The sequence below is a fragment of the Furipterus horrens genome, unplaced genomic scaffold, assembly GCF_987537825.1.
Source record: "Furipterus horrens unplaced genomic scaffold, mFurHor1.1.pri manual_scaffold_5, whole genome shotgun sequence".
Classification (NCBI taxonomy): Eukaryota; Metazoa; Chordata; class Mammalia; order Chiroptera; family Furipteridae; genus Furipterus; species Furipterus horrens.
Window position 1 is genome coordinate 50,516,920 of NW_028327175.1, and position 18,817 is coordinate 50,535,736.

General features: G+C 35.0%; 1 protein-coding gene across 1 annotated transcript in view; it reads right to left on the bottom strand.

The window, feature by feature from the left end:
• HOMER1 (homer scaffold protein 1) overlaps nucleotides 1–18,817 on the bottom strand; it is a 109,599-nt gene that overhangs the window by 69,642 nt on the left and 21,140 nt on the right. Inside the window, exons 2-3 of the mRNA XM_090276416.1 lie at nucleotides 6,503–6,659; nucleotides 1,893–2,024 (exon numbers count right to left, since the gene is read on the bottom strand). Coding sequence (XP_090132542.1) covers nucleotides 1,893–2,024; nucleotides 6,503–6,659 — 289 coding nt within the window. The remainder of the gene's footprint in view (nucleotides 1–1,892; nucleotides 2,025–6,502; nucleotides 6,660–18,817) is intronic.

An 18,817-nucleotide genomic window follows, 5' to 3' on the forward strand; every position in this document is an offset into this window, starting at 1 on the left:
CTTTAGACCAAAACATTCTAAAAAGACTATCTGTAAGCTCTTGGAGCCAAATCTAGCGAATGAATAAACTAGACTGGGCTCTGAGAGTGAATAGGTTGTTTCCTGATAGTTAATCTGCCTGCCAAATACTAGGATTTACTACCAGTAGGTTGGTCAAAAGCATATGTTAATTTAAGAAAGAAAAATAAAATTCTTGAAATATAAAATCACTCCCAGAAAAAAAAAGATCAAATAAAAAGAGACAGTATAATTGACAAAATTTAACAAACTATTCCATTATTACATTAGCTACTTTCTCAGTAACCTGAAAGATACAATGAAAAACTTAATTTATAGTCAAGATTACTTAGACTCAAAAACCATTTAATGCAAGTTTATTTAAGGTATTAATCCACAATTTAGCTATTCTGTTGTCAAATTCAGGAAATGGAATATAATTATAGTTTTAATTTTTTTCCTATAGTCTTTAATAGATCATTCCAAAAGAAAAATTCTAAAAAGGTTCTGAGTAATAACAAAAGTATTAGAATAAAGGTACAACTTCCTAAGGGAATTCTTTATGGAGGGCCAAAGTCCAACCAGATGCCAGTATCCCTGTTATGTTGAAATACTATGAATGTAAAACTCATACCTTTACCACAGTTCAAGAAATGTATTTGGAGAACTAGATGATGTAAGAGAAACCAAATCAGGTAACACTTGTCTGTTTTAATTACCCTACAGAGAATGACTTATAATTACCAAGGCAAAAGTTAAAATAGTATTAAAATTGAGCTTTAAACTACAGTTTATACGAAGAAGATAAAAACATTTGAAAACAACAGTATTAAGGAATGTTTACAACTAAAACAAAAGGAAACAGAGTAGCTTATTTCATACTTATTCCTTGCATCCTTTTTCTACGACATTCACTGAACTACCTAATAATAACTTCAGTTACTAAATATTCACAGAAGTGTAACACTTTTAAGAAGAAAAGTCTTTTAAGATCTGAATGATTCCAACTATTTAATGTCTGTGTATACCAAAACACATGTACAAAGTGTTTCAAATGTAGAATTAACCTTTTAACTGAATGCTTCAGAGAGGTTTTAAGCATAAATCTTTGGGTCTGGTAAGCATGAAATTTAAAGAGGAAAAATGAGTAATATTCATTTCCTTTATCACCTTAGCATCCTCAGATTGTTTCCTTTTTTTCCTTATGTACTCTTTCCACATGACATTCACAGAACACAGAACTCAGGGTGCTGCTGGTATGCATACTGCATGGCTTTTGCTTACAGGGACGACAACAGTTTTACTTCTAATATTTAACCTGGTGATGTTCCGTATTTCACTGGCTTTTCTGGCCATGGTAATTCACTTGGCCAGTATGTTCCAAGAACTCCTCGTAGTATCTACTGGGTCTCTAGATTGCATCAGGGAGCTGAGAGTAATTCTCACCCAGAAAATGCACAATTTTTCCTAAACACAGTAATTTATATGTGTTTACTGCCATGTTAAACAGCTGAAATCTTTATCATTATCAGCCTGAGTTTACACAATTCAGAAGAGCTTGGTATCTACCTATTTTGCAGACCATCTCCAACTAAGGGTATAAAACCCTGAACAAAGTCCGTTCTGAAGTGTCAATTCCCATCTTTTATTTCATATCATATACACAGTTAACCATGCAAATCCTTCTCAATCAGTAGTGACGATTTTTAATGTGTGCAATAAATTTTCCAATTGACAGGAGAATCCAATGACTCCTTCCTGCTCTAAAGTCACTATAGTTCTAAGAATATTAAACAGATTTCTCCTGTATTTTCTACTCTCCATTTGCTACTATATATTTAAGACATCTGATGGAAAGATAAAGATTTCCACTTAGATCTTATAAATTAACTTACTTTTGAAAGATGATGCTCAGAGGAGAAGCCCAGTCCATAAACAGTGTTTGCCCGGCTATCAGCCCACTGGCCAAACTTCTGAGATGTTTTAGTAAATGTCATATTTGGGGTGATAGTGCTATTAATTATTGCCTGAAAAATAAAACAAGTATGAATAACCTGCCCCAAATTAGCAAACAGACATTTAAACACAGGACTGTTTAGTTACATAAAAACATAGGATTCTTAACGAGTTATAACATTAAATATATAGTTATAGAAATAGTTTATATTATTGCAAGTCACACATGGAAATAAGGTAACTACTAGAATTATAAATATAATGGCATTGTAGCAAAATTTTCAATACTTAACAAAATAAGTCTCCTTATGATGTAAGAAATTTTAAAGAGCTTTTAATGTCAACAGTTTCTTCCCTTTGAACATTTAGGATAAACATCTATTAATTTTGTTTTTGCTTTTTCAACATCTATTAATACTGGATACTAGTCATTAAGCGCAAGTAAGTTGTTATAGTTGTTTCTTTAAAAGTAAGGTCCCACCCTCCAAAAATATCTTTCAATAATGAATACATCAATAGAACAAATTTTCTATTTGTACTATTTCCCAAAAGTTGACTTACCTGAATTATATTATGATACAGAAAAGATTTTCAATGGTTTAGTACTTTTTCCTTTACTCAAGGGAAAAATCCATAAATATATACTTTATTTCTTTTCTCATAAAGTTGTATAAATTCATGATTTTCTGTTTAACACACAGCTTCTTAGAAAACTATGTTATTAAATATTAACTCTGGTGATCATTAAGATAGATTTCAACTATTATTATAACATATTAACTTAAGTTCATTCCCTCTGTCAGTACTATAAAAGCATAGAATCCATTTTATTTAAGTAGTCTAATACCCTCCAAAAGCACAATTACAAAGTTGATTCCAATAATAATAAAAATGTTATTAAAACTATAAGTAATTTTTGGTGAACTATTAAATGTGGAGTGAAAATCAAGCATTTTTAGAACAAAGCTAAATGTTTACATGTGAACAAAAGTATAATGTAAATATTTATGAGTTATGCAGGTACTGATGACATTATCATAATGAATGTATGACACCTGCCTCCTAAAGAAGACAGTAGAAGAGTGGTCCCTTGCTTTCTCTCACAGACAGTAGATATCATCTGCTGTTATGAGAGCCATTACCCTCAACTAAGCTTTTTTTAACTCTTACAAAATTTAAATACTCATATATCTCCTTACTCTTCAACTCAAAAGCTGCTTTTGCTAGCATGTCATTTTAGAGCTTGCAAAATGTGGCTAATAACTACACTAACTTGTGAGGACGTCATCAAATGCAAAGACCAAATAGAAAAGAATACACAGTAGTTGTCTATACCCACAGTTTTCCTTTCTGCAGTTTCAGTTACCTGTGATCAACAGAAGTTTGAAAATATTAAATGGAAAGCTTCAGAAATAAACAATTCTTAAGTTTAAATTGCATGCTATCCTGAGCAGTTTGATGAAATCTTGCAGTCCTGTCTTGAACATGAATCATCCCTTTGTCCGGCATTAGCCACTCAATATGTGCTCTGCCCATTAGACATATAGTACCTTCTACGTTATCAGGTAGCAGTGCTTGTGTTCAAGTAACCTTTATTTTACTTAATAACGGCCCCAAAGCACAAGAGTAGTGATGCTCGCAATTTGAATATGCCAAAGAGAAGCCGTAAAGTGTATGTTTGTACAGGAAAAAAAATCAATACTATCTGTGGTTTCAGGCATCCACAGATGGTCTTGGAAATATCCCCTGTAGACACAGGGGGACTACTGTATTAACAGATGGTAAGGAATCATTTGGTTATTCAACTATTTTCTTGAGTACCTATTTAATGTCAAGCACAATTCTATAAACTTGAGATACAGTGAGGCAATGTAATTGTGGCTCACACACTAGAGCAAGATGACTCAGAAAATGAACAAGTCATTTCAGAGAACAGTAACTGCTTATATAAAGACAGTAAGACCAGGATGTGATAGACACTGAAAGGCTAGAAGACAAGGGCTGCCAGCCACTACTTTAGATCAGACGGTCCTTGAGTATTCCATGAGGAAGGCACATTTGAGCTGGGATCTAAGTGTTTTCAAGAAAAGAAGGGTATTTTATTTAACATGTGACCCTAATAACTCAAAAAGTGAGGTAGCAGTAGGTTTTACAGACATATAAGAAAACAGAACTATGTGCTGTAGGTCACTGACCTTCAGTTTTAACTATTTCAGATGAACTTCTTTCTGCTTTTAAGACTTTCATTTTAATCCCCATTTGAACCTTTCCTTCAAAAGATTATTTATTAGGCTTACTTGAACAGACTGCTACAATGAATCCACTTAAAAGAAAAATTTTAGTACTATAAAATAAACACGTCTCTCAATCCCAAAGTTCTTGTCCTTTCCAGGAAAGAGGTATAAATGTTATGTCATTACAGATCATGTAGTGCCCTGATCCTGGCCCTTGGCCAAGGTGATGTCACAGGATGATGAGAAAAACTTCAGGCAAGCTTTATATGCTCAGTAAAGGTATTAAGTGAGAACAAATGCACATTTTCTAGTCAGGGGTATGTAAGGCCTCTTCCACTAATCATGTAGTGCAGAAATAGAAGAGAAAGTGAGTGGTTAAGAAGAAAAAAACTCATTTAGCTGCACCAAATAAACCACTACTGCTTATTAAGAAAACAATTCCTGCAGGGAACTGCAGTAGTTAACAGCATCAGCTTAGAAAAGTAACTAGAAAATGGAAAATGTGATAGAAAAATGTAATTGCTATAGAGGGTAGATTTTATTAAAAGAAACCAAACAAAAATTTTTTCACAAGAGTTACTTAAGAGCCTAATAATTACAAGCTGCAAAGTATATTAAAAAATGGAAATGCCAGAAGCAATAGTTCATATTTCTTCAGAGGGAAGAATACATGAGGATTGTTTAATCACATGGGACTACTTCAGTTGAGCTTTATTTTTATAAACCAATTAACTCTCCTGTGCAATAAAGTGATGTTTTATCTGTGGTTTGGAACAAGAAAGAAACACAGTTTATAGAAAACTGAAAGTCTGAATCAGAGAAAAGAAATAAATTAAGCAATCTAGAGTCTGAATTAATAATTAATGTCTGTTAATTTCTCTAAATAGTTACAAAGTACAAAAAATTATTCTTTATTAAAAAACCTCAGAAATTAACTATTTCCCAAGTCTTTCAGATCCCGCAAATAAAAATGAAAATAGGATTAATTATTCAAGTAAATACATATTAGTCACTTATGTACAAGACCAGTACCAAGAGCCCCTGGGGTCCTATAATCTAGTTAAAGAGGTAAGAAATGAGCACACAGAAAAGACTGAGAGTTGAGTATTAAATTAAATGTACCACTATGTACCACTAAGTAATACATAATTAATAACCTAATAGTATTAATAATGATAACAATAACAGTATGTGTTTGTATTGTGATTACCATATACCCTTGAAGTGCTTTTGTCTAAATTAATTTATTCGATCTTCACAACAACCCCATGATGTAATGGCATAGGTAATTTATTAGTTCCTTTTCACAGATAAGAAAACTGAGGCACTAAGACATTAAATATCTTGCTCTAGGTCACATGGCTACTAAGTAGCAGAGCAAAAATTCAAACCAGAGAGGCCTACTATGCAGTCTGTGCTCTGAACCCCGACACTGAACTACTAAAATTTCTGGGAATAGAAAGGCCTCACGGCTGCACAAAAGCTTAAAGGAAAAGAGCAGAGCCCTTGTTTTTCTACACACTTCACATCCAGAATCTGATGTTTGATATTCCTTTATCTGCATGTGTTGTTCAAAATTCACTAATGAAAAAGTGGAATTTCTTCCCCTTTTGAAAGGTATACTATCTATTAGCACTGATCTAAGTGTTTTTGCAGATATACTAACTTAATCCTTACAACTACCAGGACTAAGGTGAGAACAATGAAGCACAGAGAAGTAACCTGTCCAGTCAAAAACTTAGTAGATGGTAGAGCTGAGATGTGAATCCAGAGAGTCCATGCTCTTAAATATTAGACTATCTGCCTCTCCTAAAAATAAAAACATAGGTCCTATCTATATCCTTCTCTTCAGAATAAGGGACACTCAAAATAAGCTTTAATATTGATATTAACAAATTTCATATGATTTAGGGGTTTTGAACTGCATACTGGTCTACAGAAGTTTATATGTAAAGAATTCTAGTTCCTCACTTGATTGCATGCTCCAAGAGTAGAAACTGTCCACTTTGCTTATCACTATAGTCCTAGCACCTAGCCTAATGCCTGACATATAACAGATATGCAATGAATATTTATCAAATAAATGGACCTCAAATTTGCAGAATGTTTTGACATGTAACAATATAAATATGGTGGTTAATCCAAATAATTTAGTAAACAAAAAAATGTTGTTACCTCCCAAATGATCAGTTTTGTTTTATTTTAAAGTTGTAAAAACTCAAAAGGAAATGTTTTAATGAAGATAAAACTGCTCTAAAACTGAAATGCCATACTTTATAAAGCAAAATAGCAAAATTAAAGTAAATGCAACTTACCTTTGAGCCATCTAAACTGATTATCCTATACACATTTCTTGTGCTGTCATAAAAATAAGACACAGTAACTGCATGCTTGCTGGTGGGTACCCAGTTCTTCTTTGTGTTTGGGTCAATCTGGAAGACATGAGCACGGGTGCTGAAGATGGGTTGTTCCCTGTGGGGGAGAAAATAAAACAACAGACTGAAAGCGGCCAATTTTATTCCACTGGACAAGAGAACATGAAAACTGTGAGGAGGACTCCACTTAACCCAAGATTTCCCAAAAGAAAAACTTGCTTTAAAATTTGAATATTCTAACTATTCAATCATAAGCTTCTTCAAAACAATTACAGTCAATCCTCATTATTCTAAGATTCTGTAACTGCAAATTTGCCTGCTCAATAAAATGTATTTTTAACTCCAAAAGCAATATATGAGCTACGTTTTTCGTTTTGTAATGGAAAAATGTGTGTCATATTAAGTGCATGTTTCCATCTGTGGTTGAGGAAGACAACACTCGGCCTTTTCGTTTCAGCTCTCATATTATAACCAAGTGCCTTTTCTGCAATCTATTTAGCGCCAGGTATTTTGCATTTTTTTTTTTTTTGCTTTTTGTTGGTGCTTTCCCTGTTTAAAATGGCCCCCAAGCATAGTGCTGAAGTGCTTTCTGTTCCAGGGGCAAGAAGGCTGTGACGTGCCTTATGGAGTAAACATATGTTATATAAGCTTTGTTCAGGCATGAGTTACAGTACTGTTGGCCAAGAGTTCAATGGCAATTAATCAACAATATATATTAAATAAAATATCTTCGAACAGAAATACACATAAAACAAGCTTATATACTAATTGGTTGAAGAAAATTTGACCAGAGGCTCGCAGGAACCTAACCCTATATTCCTCATCGGAGCAATGGTTAAAAATTTGTTAACACAGTGTTCGTGGCGCCTTTATAAGAACATAAGTGGGTGGAGGAGGACAAACGGGGGTTGGGGGGAAACTGGGACAACTGTAGCAGAATAACAATAAAAATAAATAAGAAAATTTTTGTGAATAATGAAAATTGACTGTGTTCTTGTTAAAATACAAATATTCTATTTGATCCTCACTAGGTTAAAAGTTTTTGCTCATTTAAAACTACTTTATTCTGGTAATAGGTATATAACTTACTGAGAAAGTTTACAATAATACAGTCTCTACTACATTGAAAAGTATATGGAAAACAAAGTATCTCACCACAACAGTATCTTTCTCTAAGATGAACTAGGGCCTTAAAGATGTACAATAGAAATTTTTAAAACTATAATCTCAAGAACCAAAACCATTAAAATGCATGTTATTTAAAATACTGTCATCACAGATTGTTTTACAGTCTGAAAAACAAGTATGAGATTATCTGTATAAAACAGAAGCATTATAATGCAAAATTCTCTAAGTTCTGAGTAAGATTTCTTTTGAAAACAGTAGTGACCAGGCATTTTCTTTTTTTAAGCCAAAATAACACAACAGCCTTCTTTCCTAAAACAGGCTAAGGTCCTAAAGAAAACTTTAACTGGTATTATTTAGTATTTAAATTTAAAACTCTTAATTTTAAAGAAAAGAAAGAAAAGGATGGAAAAAAGAGACATTAGAAAACAGGCAAGACTAATCTGGGTCCTTGACAAATTGACTCTCCTGGTAAAAAATAACGGACCGTGCGTCACACGCCTCCTATGATCCGCTTCGGTCCTTGGAGAGCTGCTGTGAAAGGGAGGCCTTCTCTGTAGGGCACCTGGCTCTTCCCAGTTTTATTTCTGGAAACTTCCATAACACCTTTTCTCATTTAAAAAATCTCTTTGGAAAGAAAGTGATCTATTTTATGCCACTCCCTGAAAAGTGACAGAAAGTCATCAACATGTGGCAAAATTATCTGACCCCAGAATTCTTTTTCATGTAACACATTAACATCTCAAAGGGCTTATAACCACTGAATGAGAATCAAAAGATAAAATCTGAGGTAAATATGTTTCACAGTAAGCTGGTCTGGATATTTTATCACCTTTGCTGACATCACTAATTGTCACTAGAAAATAAAAGACATGATACAAAATTAAGGCCTTATTTAGTAATGATTACAGTATAATTTTTTAAATAGATAATAACACTCAAAGTAACTCTTCTAAGAAATTAAACATTTTTCCAAAAATCAATTTTAAAAGCAAATAGATATTGGTATAAAATGCTTTAAATTAACTTAGAAAAAAAGAAATGAAACTAAACACAGCACACACACACAAACACATTAAGGCTGAAGAATCATCTACTCCGTAATTTCTTGTACCAATAATCAGGACAATGAGTAGTTCAAACAACTTTACTGTTATAAGAAAAGCTTAGTAGAATATTTTCTAGTTGCTACATACAATAATTCTAGAAAGCTGGTATAAGATTAATTTAAAACTTCCTTATCTTGGGCTAATACTCTGTGAAAGTACTATATACAGAGATGGGATCTAGATATGGAAAACTGGAGGCATGTTAAGTATAGATGACCCAGAGAAAAATGTAGTAAAATCAGAATTTTGTTTTATTCAAACTCATTAGAGTTCACATAAAGAGTTACAATATATTTAATTCTCTGGCAAATGTGTAACGAGGAAGAAATGAGGATGATAAAAAACTGAAGCAAAACAAAAAACTACTTGCCAAGAGATATATAAGTTCTAGATTTAGAAAAAAAAGCACAAAGTTAACATTCGTCATTAGCATAGCTTTTTTAAAAAAATCATAATGCTTTTAAAAATTACTACTATAATCTATGTTTTTGCAAACATTAAGTGATTATTCAATACATTTTGTTCCAAGGAAGTACAAAGGTGTGGGTCCAATAAATACAACCAAGCTCAGGGGAAGAAAGGTAAATTATATATTTCCTAGTCTTCTTTTAATACCTAGCTCACGAATATCCTTTTCAGATATGTAAGAACAATCACATATTGTAGCAAAGGGGCTATAAAGGTTACGGCTTCAAATATTTCCCTGGCTTTCTACTTAACTGAAAAACAAACAAACAAACAAAAAAACAGCCTGGAAAAAGTGTAGGAAACAAGGTGGATATTTTCCAGTAAGCGTTTGACACTGTCACAGATAGTGTTGTCTCCCTGTTCCCTCCCAACACACCTCAGATATTGTTCTGATGCTTCATCCTCCTCCGTAAGACTGTGCGTCACTAAGATCATTGTAACAACCCCTTTTACCTTGCCAGAGATTTGGTTTAGGAATGGACCTCTGAAACAATTCTGATCAGTGAGATAACCAGAGAAAGTTTGCTGGAAGCTTCTGGGTACACTCTCAAAGAGATACACACATAAGGGATGTTTTCTTAAATAATGTCGTATTTGGAGTGACACGTGGACCTAAAGAAGTCATCTTAGTATTGTGAGGGCAGCTAACATGAGAACAAAGCCAACATTGTTTGCTAAGAATAGCAGATGGAGAGGCTAAGAATCTGGTTCCTTGACTATGTCACTAAATCAAATTCTTATGTGGTAAAAACGAGTTTTCTAATTGTTCCAGGGAGTTGTCATTTTAAAATTACACAAATAATAATTGAAGAGGTTTATATATAATAAAGTCTGAAATAATGTGCCCCCAAATAAAATGTGATTGGTCTCTTCCAGAACTCCTGGCAGGCTAGCTACACACTAGGCATTCATTAACATCCTAACACAACCTTGCAGTTGGATTTTGGGGGACCCATTTAAAATGGTAATCAATGAAAAATTTATAAGACTAACTGTACTGAGATGGGAGAAAGGAAGAAATGTGGAAATGGTAAAAGTTTATTATTAATTAACTTTCTGGGGTAGGGATTTAACATCCAAACTTCTCATCAAGAAATAGCAGTGTAAGAGCATATAAGAAATATGGAGGCAACCATCAAGAGAAATAAAAACTGGAATTTGTAAAAGCAGTTGACCCTGGGGAAGAGGCTAGATGAAGGGATGAAATAGGGAACTAGTACTTGTCTTTAACCTTGTACAGGTAATGAAAGGTTTTCTTATATGGAATTGTGGAGGAAACTACACTTACATCACAATTAACACTGAGAAAAGAATGTTTCAGGCGCCACTTTTGAAATTGCCGAAGAACTACAGAATGGGAGGCAATTTTTAATAGCTTTGGAACTCAACCACTTAAGAGCACATGGTATGAAAGTGTTCCTTATTTACAAAAAGGAATAAAGGGAAAGTATGAGAGAATGGCAAATCCAAACTCGCCTAACTTCAGGACTGCAAGTGCTGAAGAAATGTTCACTTCTGGAGAAAATACCCTCCTTCGCTAGATGTAAAGACACAGGAAGTAAAGCAAAAAACACAGTACAGTGTATCTTCAGCTTGGTTTTGGTTTCGAAGATGCAAAAGAAGCTGGACAATACTTGTTAAGGCCAAAAGGACATGAGCAAGGATAAGACAAGGAGTGGATAGACACTATAACGACCATGTCACTTCAGATGTAGTGCCTGAAATTTTTAATTGCCATTGTGAGGCAACATAACATGTCTTCAGAGAAGTTGGCGCTCAAGCACTAGACTTTCTTCAGAAGAATTGTGCTGTACAAATTAATAATATAAACTGTAATTCTACTAGAGTATCCCGGAACCAATGCAAAGATTGTGACTGCATATTACCAACTATGTATTCCTATTACCATGTTACGTGTTTAACAGCTGATTGCTCATACATTTAAAATGTTCTTTTTCTTCTTTAAACACATGCTACTTTGAGGAAAGCAAAGATTATTCTACTAATGGCTACCCAACACACTGTTGTACTGCAAGAACTCCATCTAGTGATGAACCAAACACATCACAGATGTATGTTTTTTTAAACTATATAGAAAATACAAAATTGTGATATTGTTATGACAAAAGTATACAGACATAAAATGTGACACCACCAACTACAAAATGTGTTTTCTGGAAGGATTTTTAAAAATTGTATGATTTGAATTCCTTGTCTCTTGATTGGTTAAGTACACATTCAAATGAAAGATTAATTTAGAAAACCATTGTTTGCATCGCAATAACTGAGCATTAAAAATATTTCCAGTGAAAAAGGTAAAGGGATTAAGAAGTACAAATTGGCAGTTACAAAACAGTTACAGGGATGTAAAGCACAGCATAGGGAATAAGTCAATAGTATTATAATAACTATGTGGGTTGTTAGGTGGGTGCAGGCCTTATAGAGGGGATCAGTTCGTAAGTTATATAAATGTCTAACCACTATGCTGTACACCTGAAACTAATATAATATTGTATTTCAACTGTAATGTAAAAATTTAAGTACTTTCACAACATCAAGTATTTAATTGGTATATCTAAAGAAAATATCAAATAAATTAAAATGTTTTCCATTTGGAATTTAAGATTATTAAATTATAAAACTATAAATAGTAACAATACCACTTATATTCCTTATATGCCAACCCTTAAAGAGAAATTTTTATCTATCTCGGTTGTTTCTTTAAGTCACAGTACTAGTTATTAAAAGAAATTATAGTACTTATTTACCTTGGGTACTTTAACTGATAGCTACATTTAAAAGATCAGGGATATACAGAAATTCATTGTAAAGAACAAGCAAACCCACTCAATATATATATGAGTATTTATGTAACATCTTTAATGCTCAAAGAACCTGGCTTGCTATTTATTAAATAACTGCCAAGTGACATTATCTTGGTCCCTCCTCCCATTTAAAGCCCTATCCACTTCAGATAAACTACAAGATGTTTAAAAATATACCAACATGTAATTACACTTAAAATTAGTATTGTATTTTCAATTATATTAGCCTTTAAATCTTTTTCTCTTCCCAGATGACTTCCACTAAATATAGTTAAATTCCAAGAATTGAGAATATACACTAGAGAAATCTAAGAAAAATAGGTTCTTGTTAATGAGAATTTATTTCTTATTAATATAGGTAGCAAATGTCTAAAAATCTAAAATAAGTTAATTTTCTAGTAAACATCCAATTCCTAAAAACTTTTTAAATAAATTAAATGTTACAATAATTGTTAAATAGTAACAAGAGTAGTTGAGTAGTGACTCTATTTTTCTCCCCACTTCACCAAACATCAAACCAACATGTGATCCTGAAATAGCAATGCTGAAAAATGACATCCTTGAAGGTAGGGGAAAAGTGGAGAAAAAAACTAATATTTTGTTGAACTCCTAATGCATTTAAATATTTTATATATATATCCTCATTTCCACCTCAAAACAATCCTAAAAGATAAAAAATAGTTTAAAAAAAAAACTTTTTACAGGAGGAGGTAGTTAAAATAAATGGCTGAAGGTCACACCTACTACTGGGATTTCTGAGATTTGCATCCAAGACTGCGGTTCAAAGACATCTGCAGAAAGTTGAAACTGCGGTTCAAAGACATCTGCAAAAAGGACATGACACAGTGCTCCATCAATCTCAACACATGGGAAGTTCAAGCAGACGACCGCCTAGCCTGGAGGCTCACGGTCAGACAAGGTACGTCACGCGCAGAGGCTGCGCGCAACGAGGAGGCGGTCCAGAAAAGATGGAGGCGGAAGCAGCGTCAACAGCAGCAACAACAGCCATCTGCCTTCACCTGTAACAAGTGCGGCAGGGATTGTCACTCCCGAGTTGGACTGCACAGCCATTCTCGGCGGTGCAGATAGACTCTCAAGAAGCTACGCCATCGTCTCTCGAGATGGACGGCTGCCGATGACGATGATGGCATCCAAGACTAACTCCAAAGCCTAGACTTTTCACTATTCTCAAAGAAGAGAATGGTGTCTGGAATAAAAACTAGACATATTTTTTTTCTTTATTTCTGAAGAACCCAGGGTCCAATTTAAAATCTTGTAAGTTATAAATCTTTTTAATTGTCATGCTAACAAAATACATTCTATTTCCTCACTCCCTCTGAGACAAGCATTATAACTATACAGTGTATTACCTCCATATGTCCCCTGGCTGGTTTGGCTCAGTGGATTGAGCGTCGGCCTGCGAGCTAAGTGTCGCTGGTTCGATCTTCCAGTCAGGGCACATCAGAGAAGGAAAACTCTGACTCCAAAAAACCTCCGCTGCCTTGCGGCATACCTCTTCAGGGGAAAGGCTAGGGGAGTAAACCCCGACAGAAAATCCGGAGTCGGAGTCCCTAAGGCGGTTTGACGTTGTAGTCATCACCGGCAACTCCTGCGGCGCACCTGAAGTCAAGCTGTATTGACTCCGTCTTTCCCTTGGACCCTTCAGCTGCGAAGAGAGGGGGGGGTCTGCTGCATGGGCAACAGCAGACCCTCCATATCACCCTGCCCAGGCTCTGTAGCTTCAGCTTCACTGGAGAGGACACTCCAGCGTCATCGCAAGATGTCGATTCAACACGGGAGGAGACAGATACCGTGTCACTCCCGAGTCGGACTGCACAGCCATTCTCGGCGATGCAGATAGACTCAAGAAGCTACACCATCGTCTCTCGAGACGGACGGCTGCCGACGACCTCCATATGTATATTAGAAAATGTCCTACTTCTTCCATTAGACCCTTCTCCAAGAATATTTAGAAGAACATAAAAATATTCAGCACTCAATAAACTAAAATTCTAAATAGCTACATTCAGAGAAGTAAAATACAACCCATACTGAGCAGAAAAATCAATCAACAGAAAGAGACCCAAAAGTGACACAGATAGGACTAGTAGACAAAAACATTAAGATAGTTAGTATAACTATAGTCCATAATGTTTAAGAAGGTAGAGGAAAGCAAAAGCATATTAAGGTGAAACTTTAAGATACATAAAAGCCCCAAATCAATTTTCTAGAGATGAAAAAAAAAAAAAAACTGGATGGAATTAACAGCAAATTAGACAATGTGGAAGGAAAGTAAACTAGCTAACTTGAAGATATATGAATAGAAACTATTCAAAATAAAGCACAGATTTTAAAACTTAAAAAATAAAGAGTACCAATGTGATTATTATGGAATAAGTTTAAGTAGCCTAATACACATGTAACTGAAGTCCTCAAAAATAGGAGAAATGAAAAAAATATATCTGAAGAAATTATAGTTGAAATAATTCTCAAGAAGCTTAACAAATCCAATGGACATCACAATTAAATTGCTATAAACCAACAATAAAGAGAAAATCTTAAACACAGTCTCAAGAAGACTTAAACCCAATCATATTAATATCATATTAAGTGTATATGGTCCAAATACTCCAATCAAAAGGCAGAGATTATCAGACTAGCTATATAACAACATCCAACTATACGATGCTTGCAAGAAAGTCATTGTAAGCATCATTAAAATATAAAGGTGCATATGGGTTAAAAGAAAGAAGATAGAAATACTAAGTATAAGGTCTGCTCCTAACCCCAGACTGAAAGCTCCATGAGGCCAGGAGCTATGTGCTTTTGTTCACCCTGTGTCTCCAATACCCAGCTAGGTAGCAGGCAGTATTTATAAAGTAATTCCCACCTTTATCATTTGTGGAAACTTCTACCCCATGTTATTATTTTCAGGCTACAATAGGAGAAATATCAATAGCTAGTCTTCTTGCTGTTATCTGTACCCAACTTCCAAAAGCCTATTCTTTTATCCTCCTGACCAATCTTGTTAGATCTGTGCCAAAAGAAGAATCCTGGTTTTAATGAGGATCTAGTTAGCATTCCTTGATTAAAGTACATCAATTTGGCTGCTCTCTGAGAGTACTGAGTATTTTCTTAGGCTATCATGCTTCTTTGTCAGACCAGTTATAACCCTCTTGCCATGAGCTGGATACTAGAAAAATATAGAGAAATAGAAAATGAATCTGTGGTTTCGGGTGTCAAAAGTATAGAAAAAATAAGTAGGAATTCAGCTATTTCAACTGCTTATTCCTCCCCACCTCCTCTTACCCATGAAATTGACACATATGTTACTCCTTTCCCCCCCTCCCCCATCCTCACCCTAAGCGTGGTAGGGCGTGAAATACGAGGAGTTAAAGGACTGACTCCTGGTGTTTATCTCTGTTCCTTTCTTCCCACAAAGTTTGGAATATGCTTTCCTTACTAAAAATGTGATATATGGTGTTTATACTTGTAGGTTACAAATAACAATATTTTAACATTTCAACAGGTTCTATACAAGGTACTAGATATATACAGGCCCTAGCCTTCAGAGACTTTTAAAGAGAGGATTACAAATTGTGATCAGTGTTGCCAAGGAAAATCAAGTGCTAGAGCAAGAGAGTGCACAATGGAAATGGAGGAAGAGAAATATAATTTAGACTGGACAGTTAGCTAAAGTGTGAGAATCACTCTTTAGTGTTTATAGTAGTATTTCAGAATCAGACAATGCTGTCTGATTTTTGAGTCTGGGTTTTAACAGATCATTCAGCCTCAGCTTGGTTCACTTAGGCACTCACTCTTAGAACCCGATCACCATGTTGTGTGGAAAGCCAAGCAGTCTGTGGGGAAGCACCAAGACCCCAGCCCTGGCTGACTGTTCAGTTAAGAGCCAACATTATCTTGCCAACCATAGGAATAACCCATTTCAAAGCAGATCCTGCAGCCCCCCATTAAGCTGCTCCAGCTAATGCCATGTAGAGTAGAAATGAGCCATTACCATCAAGCTCTGCCCAAGCAGCAAACTCATGAGCTAAATGATTGCTGTTGCTTTAAACCACTAAATTTTGGGTGATTTTTTTTTTTATGTAGAAAGACATAATCAGAACAATGTACAAAAATCTCGAGGCTGGCAGGATCTTGGCAGTTCCAGAAACTGAAAAGTACAGTGTGGCTGGAACACAGAGATAAAAAATGACAACACTAACACCAGCACCAACAGCTCACATCTGGTATTTCTTGTTATAAAAGAATTGTCCTAAGGGATTTGCATCTATTATTTGTTATTACAATCCTGTGGGTATTCTTAAAACACTGACTTTAAATATGGGAAGACGGAGGTATGGAACAGTCAAATGGCACTCAGGCAGTTTAGTTCAAGAGCTCATGCCATGAATAATGTCATACTTCCTCTCAAAAAACAAAATGGAATATTATGAGGTATAGAAAGCTAGATGAAGCCCAGGTTATGCAGGTTTTTATAGACCATGGTAGGAAGTTTAGGTATAGTTTATGAGTAATGGGACACTGCCTTTTAAGCAGGATAGTTTGTGATCTAATTTACATTTAAAATATCATTCTGGCCACATGTAAAGAAAAGCAATTATGGTTGACAGCTAGGTATTCCTCAATAATAAAATCAGTAATAACTAAAATATAATGGTTTCATTGAAAGAATATAACAGATGGATCAAGCTGGTAACACTGAGCCCCATGATCAACTTTAACATACAAAAAGAGAAATGACAATACATTGCTATGTGCCTTCTAGTGTAATGCTACAAACAGAAAATGTATCACACCACCTATGACATTTTCTCGTTGGGGGATGGGGGAAGAATTTAAACCTAAACATTCAATCAAGCCTAGATCTAGCTACAGGTTTACTGGAAATAGGAGAACAGAGGAGCATGTTAAATGACACCATGAGAATACAGCCTGCCAAATCCACAATGTGAAAAATTCTAGATGACTTATTTGAAAAACAGCAAGAAAAGGAGGGGAAGCTTTTACAGATTAAGAATCTCAAGAAACATCAACCCAATGCAATGTGTAGACCTGTCTGGAAGCTGACTTGAACAATCCAATGATAAAAAAGACAATAATAAGGTGATTGGGGAACTCTGATCATTGATTCAGTATTAAGGAATTACTAGGGGTTTCATTTTGTATATAATGGTATTGTACATATGATTTTTTTAAGTCCTTATTTATTAGTGATATGTAATTAATATTTGCAGGTAAAATTATACGATTTCTAGAATTGGCTTTAAAAAATCTGGAGAGGGACAGGCAGAAAAGATGAAACAACATGCGTCATATGTAAATAACTGCTGAAGCTGGGTGATAGATACATAGGAGTTAGGGTGATAGATACATAGGAGTTAATCACACAATTCTCTCTAGGTTTTTGTATGCTTAAATTTTTTCTTAATACAAGGTTAAATTTATTTATTTGTTTGGTTGGTTATTTATCCTCACCCAAGGACATGCTTATTGGTTTTAGGGAGAAAGGAAAGGAGAGAAGCATCAATGTGAGAGCTATGGGCCACCTCTCACACATGACCTGACCAGGACCGACCCTGCAACTCGGGCATGTGCCTGGCTGGGAATCAACTCACAACCCTTCGGTTTACGAGATGATGCACCAACCCACTGAGCCCCACCAGCCAGGGCGCAAGGTTAAATTTAAAAATACTTGGGACTCTACCTAAGCCTCCCAAATCCAAACAAGGTGAGGCCATACACTGAAGCAGGAATTACAGATGAATGCCTAAGAATAGTCTCCTCGAGTGTTTTATTCCTCCTTAAAGAATATGCTACACAAAAGCAGGTAACTATGTTAAGTTAAAACAAGGGACTTATGAGCAGGTAACTACGTTAAGTTAAAACAAGGTATTTATGAGCAGTGGTGAGGCAGTGCCTCTAGCATTCTCTAGGGGACTGGGGCCTTGACATACACAAGTGGCAGGTGAAAATCAACGCATGAGACCCCTGCAGCACCAGACATTCAGTCAATTACACTTACTCATCAAGTAACATTCTCATTGCAATTTGGCTCCCACCCCAGCATTTTTTTCCTATGGAAGAGAATGCATCTCTAATGACTTATTAATAAATTGCTATTCCAGTTTATGTATCAGTATCTCTTGAGGTTAAATCAGTTCTTAGAGCCCCAAATCCAACTTCCTAAATAAATAACTAGTAAACTAAGAGGCCTATACTTTGCAATCTGATGACCACATCAAAATATTGTCAGCTTTTCACCATGGACCTTTCTCTATGCTATTATTATACATCCTTTAAATAGTAATAGAGCTATACACTGTTACTAAAATATGCACATTTATAATAAGTAGAAAATAAATTTCAAATGTAACAATTGTTACCATTCATTGAGTGGCTATTAGAACATGAGGCACTAGATAGATAGATCCTTTGTATACATTTCACCTACAACTGAAAACTGGACTGGGCACATATTTCCATCTTACAGATAAGGAAAATGATATAACTGACCTGTTGAGGATCATGCAGCCAAGGTGAGAATGGAGCCAGAATCCAAACCCAGTTCTGAAGCTAAGCCAAAGAGCTTCTTAAATTGTTGTAGACTAGTGGGTTTGCATGGTTAACAAACTCAAAATACAATCTATTTGAGTACATGTTTAATAATTTGAGTACCTCGTGAATGTTAGACATTCTGCTAAGAT